Source organism: Prunus avium, chromosome 8 (assembly GCF_965620075.1).
Source record: "Prunus avium chromosome 8, drPruAviu1.hap1.1, whole genome shotgun sequence".
Taxonomy (NCBI): Eukaryota; Viridiplantae; Streptophyta; class Magnoliopsida; order Rosales; family Rosaceae; genus Prunus; species Prunus avium.
The window spans coordinates 34,769,142-34,793,260 of record NC_142291.1 but is presented as its reverse complement, the minus strand read 5'-3'; the positions used below and the strand labels follow the sequence as shown (position 1 = coordinate 34,793,260).

The window sequence follows — 24,119 nt, the reverse complement described above, 5'->3', positions numbered from 1 at the left end:
TGGTATGCGGTTTGATTCTCCATGTCACGCATAGCGAGCGAGAATACCCCTCCTCTTTCCCAACCGTGACAAAAAAAAATTACAAATCACAATTGAAACCTTGAACATTGAATCATGACACTTATCATCATATATGTCTGGAGGATTCTTTTTCTAACTTTTCCTAATCATTAGTTTTGTTTGCTAAATATAATTGGTAAAGTTATTACGGGTGTGTTTTCATTTTCTTGCCGAATCAAAGATAAAATAAAATTAATTTCCTTCTATTTCTATCATAAGCCAAATTATCCAATGCAGTTTTCAGGTGAAATTTTAAACAAACAACCTAAGCACATTACTGGTATCCATACTCCTCCGATCTTCCCAACTTTTTGGCAAATACCAAACATATAAATCTCTTCAAGAAAAAGGACTCATCCATCTCGCCATTTCTCATCAAAATCGCCAATCAAATCAAAACCCATCTGGAAGCTTTTGTTCTTGATCTTTGTTAATCCGGGGTCAAAATCAAAACAAGGATCAAGATGGGTTTTGACAAAGAAGCAAGCTCGTCGTCTCAGCGCCTCAGACCACCAGCCCCATCAGAAAACACACCGCTGATCGGAGACCCGAAACCATTGTCGTCCCAAGGCAAGACCTTTGCCAATGTCTTCATCGCTATTGTGGGTGCAGGCGTTTTGGGCTTGCCTTATTCTTTCAAGCGCACTGGGTGGCTCATGAGCCTCCTCACCCTTTTGCTCGTGGCGTTTCTTACCCACCATTGTATGATGCTGTTGGTCTACACCCGAAGAAAGCTTGAGTCTTCCAATGGATGCACGAAGATCCCATCTTTTGGGGACTTGGGTTTCGTCGTTTGTGGCACTGTAGGGAGGTTGGTGGTCGATGTTCTTATCATTCTTGCTCAGGCTGGGTTTTGCGTCGGCTATCTCATTTTTATTGGTAATACAATGGCCCATTTGCTAAATGCACCCACAGCAACCCATTTGACACCCAAGATTTTGGGTTTGGCACCAAAAAGCTTTTACATTTGGGGGTGTTTTCCGTTCCAATTGGGGTTGAATTCGATTGCAACGTTGACCCATTTAGCCCCTTTGAGTATTTTTGCTGATGTGATTGATCTTGGAGCAATGGGCGTGGTGATGGTGGAGGATGTGATGGTTATGGCGGCAAAAAGGCCTGAAGTGAAGGCCTTTGGGGACCTTTCTTTGTTCTTTTATGGCTTGGGTGTGGCTGTGTACTCGTTTGAAGGGGTTGGGATGGTTTTGCCTTTAGAGACAGAGACCAAAGACAAGGACAAGTTTGGGCGGATCCTGGGCTGGACCATGACTTTCATTTCTTTGATGTATGGAAGCTTTGGAGCTTTGGGTTACTTTGCTTTTGGGGAAGAAACTAAGGACATGATCACAGCTAATTATGGTGCAGGCGTGATCAGCACTCTGGTGAAGCTTGGTCTTGTGGTGAATCTATTCTTCACATTGCCTATAATGATGCACCCGGTTTATGAGATCGTGGAGAGGCGGTTTTGGAGCGGGAGGTACTGCTTATGGTTGAGGTGGGTGCTGGTTTTGGCTGTGAGTTTGGTGGCTTTGTTGGTCCCCAATTTTGCTGATTTCATGTCTTTGGTGGGGAGTGGTGTGTGCTGTGCATTGGGGTTTGTTTTGCCTACCTTGTTTCACCTGATGGTTTTCAAGGGAGAGATGGGGTGGAGACAATGGTCTTCAGACGTAAGCATTTTGGTGTTAGGACTTGTTCTTGCGCTTTCAGGAACTTGGTCTGCTCTGCAAGAGATTTTCTCCGTCAAAGTATAGGATGTGTGAGTTGAGAGTTGGCGTCTATTCCTTAGCTAGCTTGAATGATTTCTCTCTGCATTACCAAAAGATTGTTTCCTTTGCCTACAGATTGTTATCTTATTTTGATCATAAATGGCATCCTCATTCAAAGATTGTAAAGGTATGATGTTAGTAAAATGTTACCTGTTGTTGAAATGAAGTTTGCATTGGCCCCATAATATGTTTGAGTGCTTGGCTCAAAGATGATGCTGATATTTTCATAATGAACCCTCTCATTATTGTTCTGTTTTGTGTTGTGTATGCTTTTTTACTGGTAAAGCGTCTTGCGTGCAAAGATGGTTGTATATTGGAAACTCTCCTTCGAAATACAACATTCAGTACCAATAATCAGAACCCTTTTGTATCAGAAGGTGATGTGATGCAAGCAATAAATGAAAAGAGGAGGTGGTATGGTACCAAATAGAGGAAGAACAAAAAGGAAAATGGACTATATTCACAATCACAACCATTACTAGAGATTGCATGGAACTAAAGTTTATTTAGGTTTCATAAAAGGGATTCATCAATCATCATACTTAATCTTTGTAAAAGTACTTTCTCTCAAAAAAAGTCTTTGTAAAAGTAATTAGAAGAGATTTACAATGACCTCAGTTAGTAGGCTAGATTCTTTTACCAGCACGACGCGTTCACACATCAACAAAGATGGAGGAAACTAGCTCTGTTAAGGAATTTGATCGTACTTATTAAACCCTGAATGAATGAATGAGTAATTATTTAGTCTTAATTCAAAGTGGAGGTGCCAGAGGGGGGAGAAAGTAGTGTAGCTCAAGTGGCAAGAGAAAATAAAGGGTGGTACAAGAAAGAAGAGAGAAATCCCACATCGGAGGAAGAGAGAAAAAGAAGGGAGAAAAAATTTAACTCTCATATTGATTTACTGTGAAATTTCTCTATTTTCAATATCGACTTTGGATATGTTGAAAATAGCAAATTAATAACTATAAAGTATAAACTAATGGAAGTATGCCACAAAATTTCAAAATTGCTAGGGCACCCTTCTTTGCAAACTCTCAAACTGGAAAGCTTATGTTTTGCTTCCAGCATAACCTCTCTATGTTAACTATCTTTCCCGAGCATATGGTACTTGAAATACACTTATAGTGGGACATAAGAGGGGCAAAGTAAAGGTTTATCAGTCTAATGATTTTCAAAATCACATCAATTTCGAGTAAAGATACCCTTCTCTAAAAATTAAAAAAATAAATCAGCCGCCTAGCTGCTATTAGGCGGCTATACTATGGTTTTTTTTTTCTTAATGTTTTTTTTTATATAAATAGTATGGCCGCACGACTATGCCTTTTAAATATAATATATTTAAAGAGTATAGCCCGGCTATACTGCGGTGTTTTTTGTAATTGTCTTTAATTAATAGTATAGCCGAGTGGCTATAATGGGGTCTTTTTTTCCTAATTTTGTTTATAACTAGTATGGCCGCTCGGCTATACTACGGTGTTTTATTTAAATTTTTTTAATACATTGTATAGCCGAGCGGCTATTCGTTTTAAATATATTATATTCACACAGTATAGCCGCTCGGATATACTCAGGTCCCTTTTTTTCATTTTTATTTTTTCATAAATAGTATAGCCGCTACTCTTCAAATATATACACAACTCAAAGTATAGCCGATCGGCTATACTATTTATGAATCATCAGAAGAAAAAAATATAAATAATAATAAAATCAGGTATACTCGGTAATATGATAATAAAATCGGCCTAGGCGGGTATGGGCGGATGAGATCAATAACACTTTTCTTTTCTGCCTTTCTTTCTCTCTTTTCTGAAGAGCTGATCCCACTGCAGTTTCCATCGTTTAGAGCTTTAATATCATCTTGCTAATATGTAAATAAAGTAAGCACAATCTTTGTAGCACATAACATGTTTAAGTTAACAAAGTTCTCTCCGCCCTTTTTCTTTTCCACTTAACGTATAGAAATTACACGTCCCTATATTGCTCTCACATTACAGGAGAGTTTGTTCAAACGCTTGAATTTGGTGCTAGAAATGATGGTGAATAAAGGGTACGAGTGAGTCCATGTTAGATACTTGGTCATGCACAAGAAGGAACCCCAATAATGAGTGTGCTGGACCGTCAGCTCACCAAATCAGATCAAACCGAGAACACAATTAGCAGCACAACAATCACCACCACGACCACATATACTTCTTCAACTATGATTGCCGAGAAAAGCGATAGCAAGCGGCGCAGATTAAATGGTACTTGTTCAGTGAAAATAGGTTCCAGCTCTCCCATCATTTTCAAAAGTGTTGAATTTGTTTAAGTGTTTAATTGTCTATGCCTCATAATAGTTGTTCTCCTCTTCACTACCAGAGCTGGCTCTAAGTCACCAGATAAGCAATGTCCCATTTTACTGCCCAGAAAACAAAGAATGAATATTGAAAAAACAGAGAGAGAATTCATTTTGTTTTATGGGGTTTTGAAGTTGGGGAAGGGAAGGACAGAATGGAGTTTTGAATGGTGTGTGAGTTGCTTTTGCCCTGTTTGGGTTCTTGGGTGGAGTTGGGAGTTGGGATGTGGGATGAGAATGTGTCTCTTGTTTGGTGGCATCAAAATGCTTCAATAAGTTGCTTCAACTGCTAAGAAAAGCATTTTCTTTTTTCCTTTCTCTTAAAAAAAATAAGAAAAAGAAAAAAAGCATCAATGATTTTATAACTCAAATAGTTAAAAGAATTTATCCATACACCCGAGGTCATGTGTTCGAATCCCTTCTCTCAGAGAGCTCATAATAGATTAACATTTTCCTTTAGCAGTGAATAATGATATGATTACATTTTGAGGAATGAAAGCATGTCAATTTATGAGATTGCTGAGAACATCGAAGGAAAAGAAAAGTAGGAAATCTGCTAGATCATACATATAGTTATACAAGGCAATATGATTCTCCATCTGCTGCACCACATGGTTGAAAGCACCCTAATAAAATCGTTCAACTTGTATAAGTATCATTCCAGCTTTTTCGATGAGTGCCTCATCCAAACCAATACCCTGATATCTTGAAAGGCCTCTTCTTAGTTCTCCCATCCTGAATGCAATAATTTCTGCAGCAGGCTGAGGCTGGAAAAGGCAGCTATGTTTAGTTTGCACCCAAACCCTTTGATGGAAGCGGAGGATTAGAAAATCAATTGCTCCTAACAGGAAAATATTGCAGCAACAGCAAACAGCCTATGCTCTCGTCATGCACACTTTGTTTAGCATATGATATCACTAATTGCTTATGCATAACTCAAAGTGATGCCCGAATAACCTCAACCAATTCCTCAATGTTACAAGCTGCAATTTTCCCTCTTGGGAAAATCCTAAATATGCTGAACCAAATGAATCCATCTTTGGAAGTTGACAGATCTCGAAATCAACTACAGAGGATATTAAATCGTTGCCTAGGCTCTAGGCGGGTCTGGGCGCTTGGGCACAAAATGGTTTCTTTTTTGTAATTAAGTAATATCTTAGCTTTTTTTAATTACTTTAAGTAGTAACTATGTTTTAATTATGATTTATTTAGTGAATAATTAGTATTTAAATATTTTACTAATTTCATAAATTACTTGATAAATAGTAATTAATTATTAAAATTATTTTGTGGACTTTGTTTTTTTATATACAAAATTAGTTTGTTTAGTTTAATATTTGCAATTAAGTAATATCTTAGCCGTATTTAATTGTATTAATTAGTAATTATGTTTAATTATTATTTATTTAGTGAATAACTAGTATTTAATTAAATTCATAAATTACTTAATAAATATTAATTAATTATATTTACTTATCTTAAATAATTTTGAGGACTTTTAAATTATTTTTACTTTCCGAATATATTTTAAGAATAGTTTCAATTATTAGAAAATTATTTTAGTATTCCAAAATGATTTTGAGCATCCAAACCCTAAATCCGAGTCTCAAATCTTTCTCAAGCCTTGAACCCTAACCATAAGCCTACTATGGGGCACTTATGATTCGATTAGGATATGTGAGTTGAGAGTTGACGCCTATTCCTTGGCTAGCTTGAATGGTTTTTCTCTGCATTACCAAAAGATTGTTTCCTTGCCAACAGATTGTTATCTTATTTTGATCATAAATGGCATCATCATTCAAAGATTGTAAAGGCATATGATGTTGGTAGAACGTTACCACAGTTGTTCAAATGAAGTTTTCATTGTCGCAGAGTACGTTTGAGTGTTTGGCTTAAAGATGATGAATTGATGCTGATATTTTCATAATGAACCCTCTCATTATTGTTCTGTTTTGTGTGTTATGCAGAGATATTATTAACACATTGTGTTGTGGGTTATTTAGAGTGATTCTCAAGATTCATTTACAAGTAACAACCCATGTATTCTGTCAATTTTTATTGTTCATAAACTCATATTCATACTTCAGGCCATAAAGAATTTGAGAACTGAAATGGCACGAGCAAAATATACGAATGATCCAGCTAAAACCAACATTAGCAAAACTCTCTGTTCATTCATGTTTGGAGCGAGAGAGAATCGGCAAATACTTTTATTTGAGATCAAACAAAAAATTACAGCAGAGGCCAAAGAGGAAGACATAACTCAGTTTAATAATACAATCATCAAATGTGTAATAATGAGAGGGAAAAAACTATAGGTCTTCGCTTCAACAGGACTAGGAAAATTTCCGAAAAGAAGACATATGTCATCCAACAAGCTAAAGAATAAGAATCAAGAAAAAGAGGGAGGCATACACAATATGAAATACAGAAGATACAATACAAGCTCAGTGATTTCAAAACATAAAACACAATCGTCAGTCCCCCATCATCAGTACGCTGCATTAACACGGCTTGGAACGGCGAATAGCAGACACAAAAACGAAGCGGAACTATTACCCAGCTAAAATGCACTCCAATGATCAGAGTCTCTTCTTGGAGTCTGACTCTCCGTTGACAACTTAAAAGGCCCTGAAGACCCAAAGGGGTCTGAGTCTCGTCTTGGAGTTTGACTCTCCAGTGATGTACTAAATGGAGAAGACCCAAAAGCATCTGAGTCTCTTCTCGGAGTTTGGCTGTCCAGTGATGTCCTAAATGGTGCTGAAGACCCGAAAGGGTCTGAGTCTCTTCTTGGAGTTTGACTGTCCCATGATGTCCTAAATGGCCCGGAAGACCCAAAAGGGTCCGAGTCTCTTCTTGGAGTTTGACTGTCCAGTGATGTCCTAAATGGCGCTGAAGAGCCAAAAGGATCTGGGATGTCATCCAATGTTGGAAACCCATGACCCTGATCAAAGTCTCTACTGCTGCGCATAGAATCAAATCTTCCCAGCGTTTCTTGTTGAGGGAAAAATCCACTATCTTGTGTACTTCTGAACGAATCAAACCTGGAGAAGGTGTCAAATGAGGGTTCAGAACTATCCTTGTACCTTGGAGGTGAGTATCCTGAATTGAAGACCGAGAGTGGTGTGCTAGGAACGGAGTCGTCAAAAGTAAAGGAACGGTTATTCTGGGAAAAGCCACCTGCTGATGACCCAGTCCTGATAGGGTTGAGGCCAAACTCCCCAGGCCCAGAAAAGTAGTGATCTCTATTACTCTCATGATCAATATCCTACATGCATGATTAAGAGCAGTTACAGCACAACCCAGCATGCCAACAACAAACACAAATATAACACAGCAAAAACAGAAAGCTTGAAAGAGGCAAGTAACCAACTAGCCATAAGAAAAAAAAAACATTCACTAGAACCTAGAATACATGCCTTCTAGGTGGGGGCCAAATATGAGAAATTTTCATCATGTACAAAAAACATCAACAAGAATTAACATGACAAAGAATTGCTCATGTTTTAGCTTAAAATATGACTTGCTTTTCCCCTTCACCGCAATTCTTTACTATGATTAAGAGAGTTGCATTAGATTGTTTAACCATGTTATTTACTCCCTTTTCACTGCAAACCCAAAATGGTTCTGATTAACCAAGTCCAAGTGCCAAAATCATGGTCTCCTCAATGTGCATTTAACTGCACCAAGAACAATTTCACAACCCCTTTTGTATCTGCAGTGAACCAACTGGGTTTGGTCATAATTGGTCGGTTAAAAGACCTTACTACAGACGTGCTTTACATGAAGATTCCATCAGAACTAGAAACTAAGTGATGATAAGAAAAAGAAAAGGAAAAAAAAAAAAACTAGTATTGTTAAAATTATCTAAACCTCATTTAATAACTAAACAAGTCAGCTTTAGATCACTTGAGCCAGCAACCATTCTAATCAAATAAAGGACAAATCACCACCACAAACAACTAGGTGGTACTAACCAAAATCATGCAGCAAGATCCAATCAACATAGACACAAGGTCAGAGAGTACTGATTTCCATTAGATAAATACTGAATACACTAATACCAAAAACAACCAAAAAAGAATAACGAGTACAATATTGGCTTACCTTGGTGGTACTAACTGCATTGAAACCCCACACAGAGTCAACGTCATCATTAGTGTCAAATGTTCCCCACGGTGGTTCATCAAAATTCTTGTCACCAAACACAGACCCAGGACCCCCATGATCACTACACATGAAAATTTGGAATTTCAAAAACTTTACAGGTATCAGGATTTACATAACAGAAGATGTTTGATTCTTGCCAGATTTCACCAATATGATCTGGGGGTCATTTAAGGATATCAATTTACTAAAGCAGCACTAAAAGAAAAGAACATAAACAATTACATAAACAAAGAGCAAAGAGCATCAGAAGGCTAAAAGCATTGCCATTTGACATGGCTATTCGATATTGTACAGGAATTCCTTAAATATTTGGTAAGAACAACATATTTTCATGTAGAAGTTCTTTATGAAATTCATGCATAGATCTAGGTGTTCGAAGGATGGGATTAGGTTTGGCAGCTTATATTGCACTCAACAGTCAAAATTGTCCAAAGATTGTTCGACAACCACCAGAGTTAAAAAGATTAATTTGTTACCAAATGTGCCAACCGTATGTATATCAAGCTAACACCCTCTCTCAAGTGCAATTCCATTCTGCACATGGAGAAGGACACAGAAGCATACATAGGGGGACATATGGGTATTGCCCAACCATGCAGCTTGCAAATTAACAAATAATCGCAGAAGGGGTGAGAGACTTCAAACCCAGGACCTCTTGACACATAACAAACTGTATATCAAGCTAACTATTAGCTACGAACAATACTAATCCTTATATTCTTTTTCTTTCTATCTTTTTTTCTGAAACAGCAAATGATTAGATAATTTATAGCAAGGTGAGAAGTATGAGGCACACAATTTAAGGAAAGACGAGAATGTAGAGAATTGCAACGAAACCATAAGGCCAGACAGGTTGATAAAAAACTCATTTCAAGTAAAAGGCACTATGAGGCTTGTTTAAGTGTAGTGCATCAACACGCAACCAATCAAGGTGATATTAAACATGTAGAAACTAACGATCTAGAACTATACCTTTGAAATTCCTTCTCACGGGGTGAGGCATCTGCACCTGTAGTCTTTCCAAAGTTAGAATCAGAAAATTCTCTAGATGGGCTTCCAACAGTACTGCTAGCAAATGGACTGTTCGGAGCACTTTTTACTGAATCATATTCATTTTTATCATATGCTGCTCCATTTTCAACTACCCTTTCATCTGCACTCTGAGGCTTTTCTGAATTTTCATTAACTTTAGGTAAAGAAGCAGCTGTTGGACTCTCAACTGTGGGAGCTTTTTCTTTCTGAGCGGGTGATGATTTCTGTTTTGGAGGCGCCAAGACATTTGGCACATCAAGAGTGAGCTCCTTGACAACAGTGAATCCTGAAAAGTGAACTTCTGCATGAGTCATCTTGAATAGTCACAATCCCTTATCAAATTAGCAGACCACATATAGACCAAAAAAAAAAAAGGAACTATGAACAGTAGATAATATACTCCATTCACCACAGGAAGAAAAAAACAAAACAAAAAAAATCTAAGTGTTACCAGCAGTTTCTAATCACAGAGACTATCTTGGACCTACGTAAACTCATTTATGGCATACCTTCAACTTCAAATTTATCCCAATCTTCATCCCAGTCAGCAGCTCCTTCTTGGATGCCAGGTTGCCAGCCTTATATAAAAGCAAAGAAAAGTTTCAAATGGCCAAATGTAATATAACTACAAATACTGCAGCAGTGAACTATAAAGACAAAAAAAAATGATACTAATGAAACCCTACAGACTTTGAATAAGTTCAATCCATCCTGTTACATGTTTTCTTTTTTACAAACAAATCAGAGAGATTTGCAAGACTACATAAGATTTCCAATGATTTCAGCTTCTAGAAAGACAATGCTTTTACTAAATCAAAATAATTTGACCGTCCAGAGTGTTGTAAAATCCATCAAATAATTTCGATAAAGAAAAATCATTTTGAAAACTCCAAGGGCATTCATGAGACTTGCTCATAAATCATACTTTTCACTTAACATTTTCTATGAATTATATTTTAATCCTTAATAGAACTACTCTTATGAGTATATATAGGATTTCAAAATTCCCAAGAAATCAACTAAGGAAAGAGATCAACTTACCAAAAGGAAGCTCAGTTAATGTTGTAGGCTTTCCACGTAATCCATACTTCTTGCAGCGCTCATTGAGAGTTTTTACGAGCTCATCAAGATCCAATTGGATACGATCAACGCGATCCTGAAAATTCAGTTGGAAATTATCTTAGGCAAGTTCTGCAAAGGTTTCCATTAACCACCCACGTTTAAATATACCTGAAGGGTGCCATCAGTATCACCTCCTTGCTCCATCTTGACAATTGCCCTGTATAGCTCCATTTTCTTCTCCTGCATATCAATCACATAACATAATCCAATCTGTGATAATAAAATGAATACACCACTTGGGCTATCACCATTATTTTTCTCTTTTCTGACCCTACTTTCTCTCTATCCCACTACTCCTAGAAATCCTAAAAAATGTATTATGTTTGTTACTCATAACATAAAGTCCTATTTGATTTTGAATTCCCATTTTTACTTATCTCATAAAACAATAAAAGTAAGCCATCTTGCATGCACAGACATTTATAATTTAAATCTAACTTAACAAACAGCAAGCATGTGACACTTTGAGATTTGAACGAGCAAGAGCAACGTAACACAGTATGGAGGCATTGTCCATAAAGTTTTGAAATGCAGTTACATGTACCTGTAAATCACGAAATGTGGCTTCTTCAATAGTCAGCTTGGAAGCTACATCTCCAGTTTGTTTGTATTTCTCCTCATATTTCTTGGCCAGGGACTCGGCCTAAAATCATGTAGGGCTCATGAAGTCAATATAGTAGCTAAAGATTAATGTAAATATGCGCTCAGGCTCAAGCATTCTAGAGCATACCTCACGTTTATCAGCAGATGCCCTTTCTGTGATCTCATTAAGGCGATTATCACATCTGCTCTTGTACAAAACCTTATACCAAAAAGGAAAAGATAGATTATAGCAAATATAACAAGGTCATCAAACAATTTCAACACCACACCCAACACATGTGAGACTTAAAATAAAGTATTATTATTCTCAATCATCCAATATAAGCATTCAAAAACTGAAAGCATAAAAACTACATTTCTTTATGCTTGTATCTAGATATAAAATTATTACATGTTTGAGTCAAATGCCTTTTAAAATGTCATTTGCCTAAAGTAACATAGTGAAGCCGCCTTGAAATACACCACAAGCTGTGAACTCTTCCAGAAATATGGTTTCAAATTATATATATGACAAATTCTTCCCATGCCCCAGCTATATTGTTGATCAAAATTTGGATCTTGATTTCATTACTATTATGGTGCATAAGAATGACCTCTTAATTGACTAGCAAAGCTCCTCAACTCAAAGAGTCCTAGTCAATCCTTAAAAATTAAAATTAAATAAATGGAAACAATATTTTATTTCAATCAAACAGTGCAATCTCTGTGGACAAGTGTCCACCTTAAACAGTAAAACAATGAAAACTAGACTACAGGAACAATACAATTTCTTCCAACATACAGGACCTTCAACCTAAATAAAATATTAAAATAGAAAACAGCTGCTTTTCAATCAGTGAATATGGCTGAAAAGTTACATCATGAAATTCAGACGATGCTGAAGCCCAAGGTGATGGCCGAAATCAAACTTTATCGTAAAACTACTCCTCCGTACCCCGATATAGTTTTAAAAACTCCTCTAGCTTTTCTCAAGCCATGAAACCCAAATAGCTGCTAGAACACTGCATCCCAAAAAACATTTGCCTTCATATCCCCACCAAACTACTCTTGCCCTCTACAAAACAGAGAAGAGCACCCAGCTGGAATTCCCCAACTCAAATTTCCTTCCCTAAACAGTCTCATCCACAAATTTAAAGCGATAATGAAAAAACACATGATCTACACTTTCTGCCCTAACTTCCCAACAAGTCCTTGTCAGTACAAGAATCAGTGCTACTTCACAACACAACCATCCACACTTTAAACAAGTTTTTCTCACACCACTGAAGATCAAATAGTAAAAAGTCTGTGGACTAGTTAATAGCAACAAATGATTTGGACATCTAAAAATCTATCACTCGTCATTGAACAATTTGATTCAGAAGCAAAAAGTAAAACAACTTTATTATATACAATATGCCCAACCAGGGGCATACAAGAAAGAAAGGGAAGAAGATAACACGAAATACTCACAAGTTCTTGCATTTTGACACGGAAATATTCAATTTTCTCTTTAGCATCCAAAATTTCTTTCTCCAGTTCTTCTACCTTCAAGGAACAAAAGGAATCATATTAAAAGGTTGAGGGAAAAAAGCTGAAAATGGAGCAAAAGTTTAATACAGTATAAAAGTATGCGGAAATTCCTATCTTTAAGTTGGCAATTCAAGGAAAACTGATCGTGATTCATTGCCAGAACAGCCTTCCTACTTAAGCTTAATGAAAATCTTCTCAACAGAATAATGAATTAAAACAACAATATTAAGTTCAAAGTAAAAAACATAATCACAAGATTTTCAAGTTCTTTGGTTATGTTTGACATGTATCTGGAAGTAACAAAGACATATAGCTTTGCAAAAATAATACATAGATAAGGAGATAATCTGGAAATGGATTAGCCTTGGTGCTACATCATGAAAAAAGAGGGAGGGAGAAAGTGGAGAGGGAAGGGAGGGAGGGAGAGAGGAAGTCAGGGAGGGAGGGAGCAAGAGAGAGAGAGAAAAGATTAAACCAATTGGGTTGTGGATACAGCCAATATAACCAAAAGGTTATACCAGCGCTTAGAATTAGTCAGGAAGCAAATTCTATCTCAGAATAAAAAACACAAAAGCTGCCAGTTTTTTACCACAATACATATGGTATACAACTTGTACCATTAAGAGGGAAAGCTCTAACATCAGATGAACAGACAAATGGCTCACACTGTCAAAATTGGGGAACAGGAAAGTTCAAGTACCTTTTTATCAGCTTCAGTTGCTTCTTTGAACTTTAATTCTAGGGAGTTAATCTCCTCTTTACTCAGTTGATTTACAAGATGTTTCTCTAATTCTGGTACTCTTGGTTTCTGCTGATTGGTCTGTGGCCTTTCATCAGCATGAGAAGGAGCAACTGGCTTCGGTGGCCTTCCTCCAACTGGGGGTGCCATGTGTCGAGCCCCAGGGCCAGGTATCGGTTGCTGTTGTTGAACGCCTTTTAAAGTGAAAAATAAGAAACTAATCTCCATGAAAGGACATATGATCTCAAAAAAAGTGATTCGTTTTATGGATGAATACCAGATGCAGGTCTCCAGGCTACATTGCCAGCATGGTTGTAATGATTTGCAGGTTGAAAAATATTAGATAAATCAAACACAACACTGCTTGGTAGCGCAGCTGGGAGAGGGCGTCCCTCCCTATACCGCTCCATCAAATATAGTGCGACACAAAACTCCCTGAGAGAAAGCATGCTATCATTATCCTGATCGGATAAGTCCCACACCTGCTTCAAAACCTCTGACAGATGCAAACAATAGCATACAGTTAAAGAGTGAGGGAACTAAATGCTCGTAGAAGACAAGGAAGCGCATTATACGAGTTTAAAAAAATAATGAAATTTCATATCCAATTACAATAGTAATGTTCCCTTGCAAGACAATGCGGCAGATATGTTTTCAAACCATCAATATAGACCGCACATTCAGACATGATACCATTTTAAAGTTTCTATGAATGTTCCCAAGTCACAAATAGCTGTGGCAAAGCTTCTCACAAAAAACTTATATATTAATGATCTAGCCTGTTATAATCAGGAAGTCTGAACTAAATGCCACCAACTAAATATTGTGAGTCAGCCACCACCCAGACGAGGGAAATTAAACAACTTTAACTCAGAGATAGGGCAATGCAAGTTTTACAAAGAAGCATCAGTTGCAGATACAAGCTAACATAGAAGAAGAAACTGTGCCTTATAAATAACAAGACAAAAGATAAATTCAACAAAAATAGCCCCACCTCTTGGTAGTCCCCATTTTAGAAATAGGTCGCGCGCTTGTTCACCAGTGATTTTCCCATCTCTGTCTGTGTCTACTTTCACAAAGATATTGGAGTACTTCTGAGCATCAGTTTGAGTCATCCTAGGCCATTGTATATGGGACTGACTAGAAGCAGAGTTCCCAGCTCCAAGTGAAACTCCAGATGGGCTAGTCTGAGCAGAGACCTGCTGGTTTGGCTTCGCAAAAGACTGGGCCTGCTGAGGTTGGCCACTAACCTGTTGCATCATGTGTGAACTTTGCAAAGAACCAACGGTACTTGGGCTAGCTGAAGATTGGGTCCCAGCAGCTGGTACAATGGCTGATGAGACCGGTACACTGCCAGGAGGAAATGCATGTGCAGAAGGATTTTGCTTTGGTTGAGATGCTGTTGCAGAAAACACATCATCTCCAAAAGATGAATCAGGAGTAAACCCATTCCCAGATATATTTAATGACTTGGAATCCATAGCTGGTGGTCCTGATGGTCTTATCCCAAAACCTGCCTGCGGTCTAGGTGGTAGGGAAGCTGTTGGTCCTGATGTTGAGGGTATCCCCGTCGGAGCTCCACCAGTCCTTCCACCAATCCAATCATTTGACATACTCGAGTTTGGCGGATGAGGACGAACCACTGAACCTCCCCTAGGAAACCCTTGAGTGGCAACACCCTGTGGTGGTTGGGAATCAGAAGTAGATAGAGGCACTGGAGGCCTCGTTGACTTACCATCTTGAGAAAGGGAATTTTGTTGGTTCACATTCACACTTGGAGGTACTTGCGGCCCCCTGAACCCAAGGGTTTGGGAGGATGCTGGAGTAACAGCACCAACCTGAGTTGCAGGTGCTTGTGCAGCAGGATTGAACTGAGATTGTACTTGTGGTCCCCTGAACCCAAGATTTTGGGAGGATGTCGGAGTAACAGCACCGCCCTGAGTTGCAGTTGCTGCTGCAGCAGAATTATACTGAGGTGGTACTTGCGGGCCCCGGAGCCCAAGAGTTTGAGATGATGTCGGAGTAACAGCACCACCCTGCGTGGCAGGTGCTGCTGAAGCAGAATTGAACTGAGGTGCAGCCGTGGCCGTGAGATTTATTTGAGGTGCAGGTATTTTAGCTGCAGCTGGGCCATATAATGCTGCCTTCACAATTTCTGGAGTAAGTTCTCGCTTACTTTGTGCCACAGTGACAAGTCTAAGTGCATTGTAAAACTCTGCCCGACCAAGGAAACTAGTCTGCCTCTGGTCTGCAATTGCCCATATCTGCCAATGAACATAAGAAGCCAATATAAATTATAATTGATCCAAATTTCGGTTGAAAAAGATAATGACAAAGTGCTTCTAATTCATTTATAGATAACATATCATTCCCCCAGTTATTATCTTGCACAGTTTTCCTCCAACTAAACAAATATACAGCATAAAATACCATTTGTTGATATCATCATGAACCATGAACATTTCAGTTGTATGCTAAAATTCCAACTATTCAGGAGTAGTCTTGTACTATCATTGACACCTTGGCCAACCTAACAAAATCATACTGTAGGTTTGCACAACTACATTACTGTAATTTCATAAACAATTCTCAGTGACCCATCAATGCAAGGAAGTCACATTTTACAGTATCCATAAAAATAGCATTTCTAAAGTCTGCCTTCCACCTACTATCGATTGAGCACGCACACAAAAAAGTTAGTTTAATGACAAGATAACATGGCTCTCTTAACCTCACTATCACTAACAGTAGTCTATATTCTTCATCTGCTTATTTTGTACTATTTGTTCCCCTCATACTATAGAAAATTAACTAAATAAAAATCAATTCCGCATTTACAGTAATACAAAATGAAAGCGCTCAGCTCCCATCAGAGAACTAGGACATTCCGAGCTCACATTAACTGCTTCAGCCAAAAAGAGACTAAAAATTCAAAACAATCTGATTGAGAGCACATTTCCATCAACATCAAAGCCCGATCAACCACTACAATTATACATATACAATCATAAACACTATGATATAAATACAACTATAGATTGGTTTTGCGACGGCTTATACGACCAAAAAGAAGAGAGAGGAGAGAGAGTACCTGCGCAAGGACCGGTTTGGGGAGACCGGAGGCTTGGAAGAAAGCGACGGCTTCGCTGCCACTAATCCGGCCATCGCGGTCCAAATCGGCTCGTCGGAAATACGCATCGAAGAGATCCACATTCGCCGATTGGTTTTGCGCCGACGCCATCACCACTGTCGAATTGCGATTCGCCAAGATCAGACCATGAGATCAAGAGCGCCGCGTGCTCAAGCTACCGTACACCTGAGGAGCAGCGGAGCAATCAGAAAACCAAGAATTGGGAACGAAAATTCGAAGCCCTAAAATGGCATACAGAGAGATTTGCTGCCTTTCTTCTCCGATTTGGAGGAAAAAAGAAGACGACGATGGGTACACTGGCAGATGTCGATGAGTTTTTTTAAAAACGATCGTCGTAAATCAATTTTTTTTTTTCTGCTTTATGACAAAAAAGGTACTGTGTTTGTTGCGATATTTCAAAACTGCCCCTGATTTTAATCGCCCGGCCCATTAGGTACCGCTGGTTTTTAATGATGAAAAAAGATTGCAAACCAAAAATGATTTTATGATTGCCCTTGGGAAGGACATTTTCCAAGTTGCCTCTTGTCCACTTTGGTGTGTCTTGGAGGAGCTGTCATGGGTGGGCACGGTTCGGGTTGGACCGATTTTTATCTTAAATTAGAACCAATTTGGTACTATTCATCTAGTTTGGATCGGTTCGATTTTAATTAAAAAAAATTCAGAAATTGTCCAGTTCGGGTTGAACCAATTCCGATTTGGTTTCGGTCCGATTCAAGTTGAACCGGATTATAAAAATTATTTTTTAATACAATTTTCAACTGAAATTTTCTTTTTTTTGACTTGAAAATTAACAAATTATTCAATTTCATATAAAAATAAATATTCAAGTTAGAAAAGAGAGATATTTTGAACTTGAATAAATATTAGTTATTAGATTAAAAATATAGCATTAAATATAAATAAATATTAAAATTATATATTTTTAATTTGACTGATTCGATTCAGCCCAATTCAGTTTTTGAAGACATGAAATCGAATCCAAAACCAGTCCAAATCGGTCTGGTTCGATTTTTGACCGGTTGTTGACTTTTTGGTCAACTCAATTTTTTTCCGGTTTGGTTCGGTGCAGTTCGGCTCAGATTTCCGGTTCGCCGGTTTGAGTGCCCACCCCTAATTGTCATGTGTCCATGGAATTTGAGTTTTTTTGGTTTAAACAATCAAAATGCAAATTGAGTTTCTTTTCTCATGGCAGTAAGGCATTAACTAGCTAGCAAAGCATAAAGAACACACATGAGTAAGTCATGATAAGAATCTCATAACTTTTTTTATTTAATTATTTAATTATTTAATTGTTTGTTACTTGAGTGTAGGTATTTTAAGATGGACCTTGTAAGTCATGTCAAGATGGGTGTGGAGGCATTGTAAAGTAGGATTGGATGTGGTGCTATTCGGTTTGGTTTAATCCTTCATTAACACATTGGAGCAATGAAATATCATAGTTTGGATTGACTATATATGTATCTTAACCAAACCAAACCAATCTAATAATAATTGGTTTGGTCTCTTCTAGGGGTGTAAATTGGATTGAAAAATCCAATTCCGATTGATTCTGGTTCGAAATTTTTCAAAAAAATCCGACTTCAATACCTCCGATATCCGAAAGTGCCGAAATCCGATATTTTCTATAAAATTTGGATCGAAATTGAAATGTATCTGTAAATTATGGTCCGAAAAATTCCGAACTACTCCCAATCCTTTTTTATCCTATTTTTCCAATTTCTTTTTTCATAAAATTCTGAATTTTTAATTATAATTGCTTTTTTTTATATATAGGTCTTATATATGTTTCATTCCAATACTCATAGGAGTATATTAATTTAAGACTATTGGCAAAAAATATATAGTATTGTTTTTCTCTAAATATATATATATATATATATATATATATATAATTTTTTCCAATAGATTAATGTCATCCACCTTAGGATTAAAAAAACAAAAAAGCAAAGCAACGCAAACAATTTGCTCAAAACTTGCTTTAAACTTGGCTTGTCTTAATTGGCCTTTAGTTGGACAGCATGCCACCCGACCAAAAATACTTTTAGATTTTCACAATCCAAAAACAAAAAAGTTTTAACATGGCATTTAATTGGTGCCTGGGTCTTGGAAAACGAAACAACTCTTTCCCACGTGGACTCTATTCATTAGAGAAGAAACAAGATGAAACGAAGTGACCATTTCTCTCGAGTCCTTCTTTTTGCAATTCCACCACCACCACCACCACCACTGCTGGTTTGCCCCAAAGTCTATATTTGTGTTTGTTTTACTCACCCAATATATCTGATTTGCTGATTGTTGTATATGTTTACTGCAGATCTATAAATGACAAACGAAGTGGATTTCAACCCCCAAGTTAACAATTAGGTCCTGAGCATGCTACCATCAAAGAAGCCAAAAAGGGCCAAGAAGTCTGTCTTAGCTGGAAACCATTAAAAATCTGAGGTATGGAATTATTTTGTTTTGGGGTTAGCTTAATCATGATTCACAAGAAAATTAAAATAAAGTGATATTCTGAAATTATTGTCTGAATATTACGAACATAGTAACTTCCGAAAATTCAAAAATGCCGAAAATTTCTTATTGGAATAGAGTTATTATATTCCGAATTTTCAGAATCGGTATTGGAATTGAAAATCAATTCCGAAACATTTCGGATTGGAATTCGGAACACCTGTTTCCGATTCTGCTTTTTGTACGATTGCCAAAACATGATATAGCCATAAGCTCTACCACTTCTTTCTAGATGTCATCCTGAGGTCTTCATAATCATACTATTATTTCTTTCTTAATATTTGCTGATAAGGCGATTAATATCTCTGCAGCTTCTTTCTTGATCTGGAGGTACTGTCTCTAACTTAATTATTAGCTCTCTTATACTTATTTGTGGAGATTTTTTGGACCTAGTGTTATTTGCATATTTTATGAATATATACTTGTAGGTTTGCAGGTTTTGGATAGGGATATGAATTCTTCTTCTTCTTCTTCTCTTCCTTTTCCTGCTCCCCTTCAAGAAAAGTATGATGTGTTTATTAGCTTCAGAGGTGAGGACACCCGCGATGCTTTTACCAGCCATCTTCACAAGGCTTTACTTGGGAAGAAAATTGAGACCTACGTGGATTACAGACTGGAGAAGGGAGACGACATTGGACCTGCCCTTCTAGAAGCAATCGAGAAATCGAAAATTGCACTAGTCATTTTCTCAAAAGACTATGCTTCTTCCACATGGTGTTTGAAAGAACTTGTGCATATACTAGAATGCAAGAAAAGCCATGGACAGATTGTTGTTATACCCATTTTTTATCGCATAGATCCATCAGATGTACGAAAACAGCGGGGAACTTATGCACTTGAAGATCGTCCACTTAAGCGCAGTAGGGATGAGGTGGCCAACTGGAGGGCTGCTTTGGAGGAAGCAGCCAATATGTCTGGGTTTCATTATTCCAGCAAAACAGGGTAACTAAATCTCTAATTTGTATCAATTTCTACTTTTTATTATTTGATTCATACTGTACTCATACGATTGTTTGTCTTTCATAACGATATTTGCCAGGAGGACAGAGGCCGATTTTGTTGAGGACATTGTTCAAGATGTTTTGACCAAATTGAATCGCGAATTGTCAAGTGATTTAAGGGGCCTGTTTAGAATTCAAGGGAAAATTGAGAAAATTGAGTCGTTATTGTGCTTGGATTCACCATGTGTTTGCTGTGTAGGTATTTGGGGCATGGGTGGTATTGGCAAGACCACCCTCGCTACTGCTGTATTTAACAGGCTTGCCTCTAAATTTGAAGCTTATTGTTTTCTTGCAAATGTAAGGGAGAAATCAGAACAAACGGGTGGATTAAATCAGTTGCTAAATGAACTTGTTCGTGAGATATTAAAGGACAAAGATATAAACATCGGCACTCTGTCTATAGGACCAACTTCTATTCGAGATAGGCTCATGCGTACAAAGGCGCTCATTGTTCTTGATGATGTGAATGATCCAAGCCAACTAGAAGTTCTTGTTGGTGATGATGATCGGTTTTGCCAAGGAAGTCGAATCATTATAACTACTAGAGATAAAGGCCTACTTCAGCAAAAAGTTGACCATGAAAAGATATATAATGTTGAGAGATTAGATTCTGATGAAGCTCTTGAGCTCTTTCATTCGCATGCTTTTGGAAATAAGTCTCCGACAACAGATTACACTGAGTTGTCAAGAGAGGTGGTGGATTATATTAAGGGCATTCCATTAGCTCTTAAAGTTATGGGGTCCTCATTCCGTCGTTGCAAGAGCAAACAAGAGTGGGAAGTTCAATGGAAAAAAGTGAAACAATTTCCAAACGAACAAATCGATCAAGTGTTGAGAATAAGTTACGATGGATTAGGAAAAAATGAGAAGGAGATATTTCTTGATATAGCATGTTTTCATAAAGGCCATGAGAGGAAAGATGTAGAAAGAATGTTAGATAGTTGTGATTTCTTTGGGGAAACAGGAATCAATGATCTTATTGATAGGTCTCTCATATCAATTTCAAAAGGAAGATGGTCAAAAGAACGTATAGAGATGCATGATTTGGTGCAAGAAATGGGTAGGGCAATTGCTCGAGAACAACGCAGTAGGTTGTTCAATGATGAGGATGTCTATCAAGTATTGACAAATAACCAGGTACATAGTAATATTCACATTTACAATAAACAAGCCAGATTATTCCTACAAATGTAATTTTGTATATTATATTTACATTTATATTTTGCTCTTGATTGTCAGAGAGATGGACATGTTCAAGCAATATCCCTTGACTTGTATAAGATTGAAAAACTACACTTGGAGTTGGAATATGCAAACTTCAAAAAGATGTATCAACTGAGATTCCTATGTGTCAGACCTTATAGTCTTGAGGGAATTCAAGGTCGTCGCAATATTGTTTCTCTTGATCTTCCCAATTCTCTTAGATGTCTTGAGTGGAGGCATTATCCTTGGAAATCTTTGCCATCAAAATTTTCTACTCAAAATCTTGTTGTCCTTGATATGTGGTACAGCAAAGTTGAGGGGCAACTTTGGAATGAAGACCAGGTATATTATATATGCTTATTTTAGTTCTTGTATAACATGTGGCCTAGAAAGTAATAATCTGCAAGCTAAATTATTAATTCTTGTTTAATTTGTTACAGAGTCCTGTGAACTTAAAACGGATCAATCTTTCTTTCTCCAAACATCTAATTGAAGTCCCAAATCTCTCTCGGAGTCGGAAAATTGAGCATATAAATCTGAAAGGTTGTCGAAGTTTGGTTGAAATTCCTTCGTATTTTCAACATCTTAGCAAGCTTACTTATCTTGACCTTGAGGAATGCGCATCTCTCAAAAATCTTCCCGAGATGCCATGCAATCTTGAATTCTTAAATTTGCCTTCGACAGCAATAGAGGAATTGCCTTCATCAGTTTGGTCTCACGAAAAAATATCTCACTTAGATATTAAATATTGTAGACACCTGAAGAGTCTTCCAAGCAACAGTTGTAAGCTGAAACTCTTGAGTTATCTTAGTCTAGAAGACTGCAAATCTCTTTGCGAGTTTTGGGAGCTTCCCAGTGGTACAACAATGCTAGACTTGAGTAGTACATCAATAAAAGAATTGAGGAATACATCAATAGAGTCTGTTGTTGGTCTCACTGCAATTAAACTGATCTATTGCAAAAGCCTTGTGAGTCTCCCAACGAGCATTTGGAAGTTGAAATCTCTGAAGAGCATTGATCTCAGTCTTTGCCTTAACTTTCAACACTTTCCAGACGTCTCGGAGGCTATGGAACATCTGGAGTTTCTAAATTTATCAGAGACAGCGGTTAAAGAGGTACCCCCATCAATTGGAAATCTAGTTGCGCTTCGAAATTTAGATCTTTGTGGTTGCTCTAACTTTGTGAGTCTCCCAACGAACATTTGGAAGTTGAAATATCTGGAGAGCCTTGATCTCAATGGTTGCTGTAACTTTCAACACTTACCAGAAATCTCGGAGGCTATGGAACATCTGGAGTTTCTAAATTTATCATGTACAGCAGTTAAAGAGGTACCCCCATCAATTGGAAATCTAGTTGCGCTTCGAAAATTACACCTGGTTGCGTGCAGTATACAAGAAATCCCTGATGACCTCTTTTGCTTAACCTCATTACAAGAGTTAAATATGAGTAAGACCAAAATTAAGAGCATACCTGCAAGCGTTAAACAAGCTGCTCAACTGTCTTGCCTGTGCCTCAATGGTTGCAAGAGCATTGAATCTATATCAGAGTTCCCCCCATCGCTGCAACGTCTTGAAGCAGATGGTTGCTCGTCACTGAAGACAGTGTCAAGTACAAGCACTGACATCATACAAGGTTTGGAAGAATACAGATTTTATGTAGGGCTTTATGAGTACCATATATTTTCTAATTGCCCAAAGTTGGATGAGAATGCACGAAGCAACATAATGGGTGATGCTCAGCTCAGAATTATGCGAATGGCAACTGCGTCGTCAAAGTTTAAAGAAGACAAAATTGAAGAAGCATCATATTATTCAAATAAGGTCTCTCTCTCTCTCTCTCTCTCTCTCTCTCTCTCTGTGTGTTGAAGAAGTTGCTGTTTGTTTTTCACGACTTTAATAACTATGATGTCCATATCCATGGTACAGGAATCGTTACGCAATAGATCTTATGTTGCCATTTGTTATCCCGGAAATGAAATTCCAAATTGGTTCAACCATAAGAGTGAGGGATGTTCAATAAAGATTGAGCTTCCTCGTGATTGGTTTTGCTCAGATTTCTTGGGTTTCGCTCTATCTCTTGTTGCTGTTACTAGATATGATATGAAGGTTGGATGCAAGTACAACTTCAAAACTAGTAATGGTGAAAGCCACGAAGTCAACCATCATTTGGATACTTCGTACCTTGTATATGGCAGTGAGTCACATGACGTGTATGTGTGGTGGGATAATAATGTCTTTGAAGAAGTTGTAGAGGGAGCTCAAAGCCTCGCTGCATTTTACAAACTTGTTACTGAGGTCAATGTTGACTTCACCGCACTGACTGGTATATTTTACAAACCTGAACCCGTTCGGGTGGAAAAGTGTGGGATATGTATGTTATATGGCAAAGATGTTGAGATGATAAAGCAGAGGGCTCTGTAGATCAAGCCGATATCCCTAAATTCAAAATTTCATTTTATTTGAGCTGTTTGCTTTGCAAGCCTTTGGCTGAGGACGCTTTTGAGTTTGTTAGGCTTAGGGGTGTCTTTCTTGTTTTAACCCTTGGCCCTCTCCATCGCCAAGCTTTTTGGCTGAGGATGCTTTTGAGTTTAGTAATTTTCTTCATTCAATTCAAGTATTAAATTGTTAATAGTCTATGGATGCATTAAATGCAACTGCTGTGCTTGCTGAAACTTAAAATTTCTCACTAGATATTATGAGACTGGGGGCATAAAAGAGTAGATATTTTTGGAAACTCAGATCTATAATACATTGGCCTCTTGGTCTTGTAGAGCAATGGCCTCTCAATTAGTGCAAAAACAAAGTCAATGAAAGATTGGCTTATCATGGAATTTCTGGGTCAACTTTAAATGTAATTTTCACACTTTTTTCCACCAATTATGGGGACATCAAATTTACTCACTTCTCTGATTGTGCTG

General features: G+C 37.6%; 3 protein-coding genes across 7 annotated transcripts; 2 read left to right on the top strand and 1 right to left on the bottom strand.

Annotated features, from left to right (window-relative positions):
• Positions 1–195: 195 nt before the first annotated feature.
• LOC110754655 (Transmembrane amino acid transporter family protein) lies at positions 196–1,985 on the top strand. The gene has a single exon (XM_021955755.2). The coding sequence runs from the start codon at positions 525–527 to the stop codon at positions 1,806–1,808; it is 1,284 nt and encodes a 427-aa protein (XP_021811447.2). The 5' UTR covers positions 196–524; the 3' UTR covers positions 1,809–1,985.
• Positions 1,986–6,522: 4,537 nt separating this feature from the next.
• Positions 6,523–16,802, bottom strand: LOC110754661 (uncharacterized). Its single transcript, XM_021955760.2, has 13 exons — positions 16,428–16,802; positions 14,331–15,600; positions 13,614–13,832; positions 13,298–13,530; positions 12,538–12,612; positions 11,213–11,284; positions 11,027–11,125; positions 10,591–10,662; positions 10,402–10,516; positions 9,870–9,938; positions 9,301–9,646; positions 8,266–8,389; positions 6,523–7,426 (listed from the first exon to the last, which is right to left on the bottom strand). The coding sequence occupies exons 1-13, from the start codon at positions 16,575–16,577 to the stop codon at positions 6,722–6,724; spliced, it is 3,549 nt and encodes a 1,182-aa protein (XP_021811452.2). The 5' UTR covers positions 16,578–16,802; the 3' UTR covers positions 6,523–6,721.
• Positions 16,803–18,560: 1,758 nt separating this feature from the next.
• LOC110744267 (disease resistance-like protein DSC1) lies at positions 18,561–23,830 on the top strand. 5 transcript variants are annotated; one of them, XM_088245037.1, is made up of 8 exons: positions 18,561–18,719; positions 18,802–18,929; positions 19,310–19,328; positions 19,435–19,940; positions 20,038–21,136; positions 21,239–21,544; positions 21,643–23,022; positions 23,128–23,830. In XM_088245037.1, exons 4-8 carry the CDS (start codon positions 19,450–19,452, stop codon positions 23,620–23,622), a joined length of 3,771 nt encoding a protein of 1,256 aa, XP_088101163.1. In that variant the 5' UTR covers positions 18,561–18,719; positions 18,802–18,929; positions 19,310–19,328; positions 19,435–19,449; the 3' UTR covers positions 23,623–23,830. The 5 variants fall into 5 exon arrangements, with proteins under 5 accessions (XP_088101163.1, XP_088101166.1, XP_088101162.1 ...); XM_088245040.1 differs by having other exon boundaries at positions 19,427–19,940; positions 20,041–21,136; XM_088245036.1 differs by having other exon boundaries at positions 19,427–19,940.
• The last annotated feature ends 289 nt before the right edge of the window (positions 23,831–24,119 follow it).

Bases quoted from the DNA above. Each gene is read 5' to 3' on its own strand.
- LOC110754655 (XM_021955755.2), top strand. From the start codon at position 525: ATGGGTTTTGACAAAGAAGCAAGCTCGTCGTCTCAGCGCCTCAGACCA.
- LOC110754661 (XM_021955760.2), bottom strand. From the start codon at position 16,577: ATGGCGTCGGCGCAAAACCAATCGGCGAATGTGGATCTCTTCGATGCG. The intron at 13,833-14,330 runs GTGGGGCTATTT...TGCATCTGTCAG, and splicing joins AAAATGGGGACTACCAAGAG to AGGTTTTGAAGCAGGTGTGG. The intron at 8,390-9,300 runs GTATAGTTCTAG...TTTCATGTGTAG, and splicing joins CGTGAGAAGGAATTTCAAAG to TGATCATGGGGGTCCTGGGT.
- LOC110744267 (XM_088245039.1), top strand. From the start codon at position 19,450: ATGAATTCTTCTTCTTCTTCTTCTCTTCCTTTTCCTGCTCCCCTTCAA. The intron at 21,545-21,642 runs GTATATTATATA...AATTTGTTACAG, and splicing joins AACTTTGGAATGAAGACCAG to AGTCCTGTGAACTTAAAACG. The intron at 23,023-23,127 runs GTCTCTCTCTCT...TCCATGGTACAG, and splicing joins CATCATATTATTCAAATAAG to GAATCGTTACGCAATAGATC.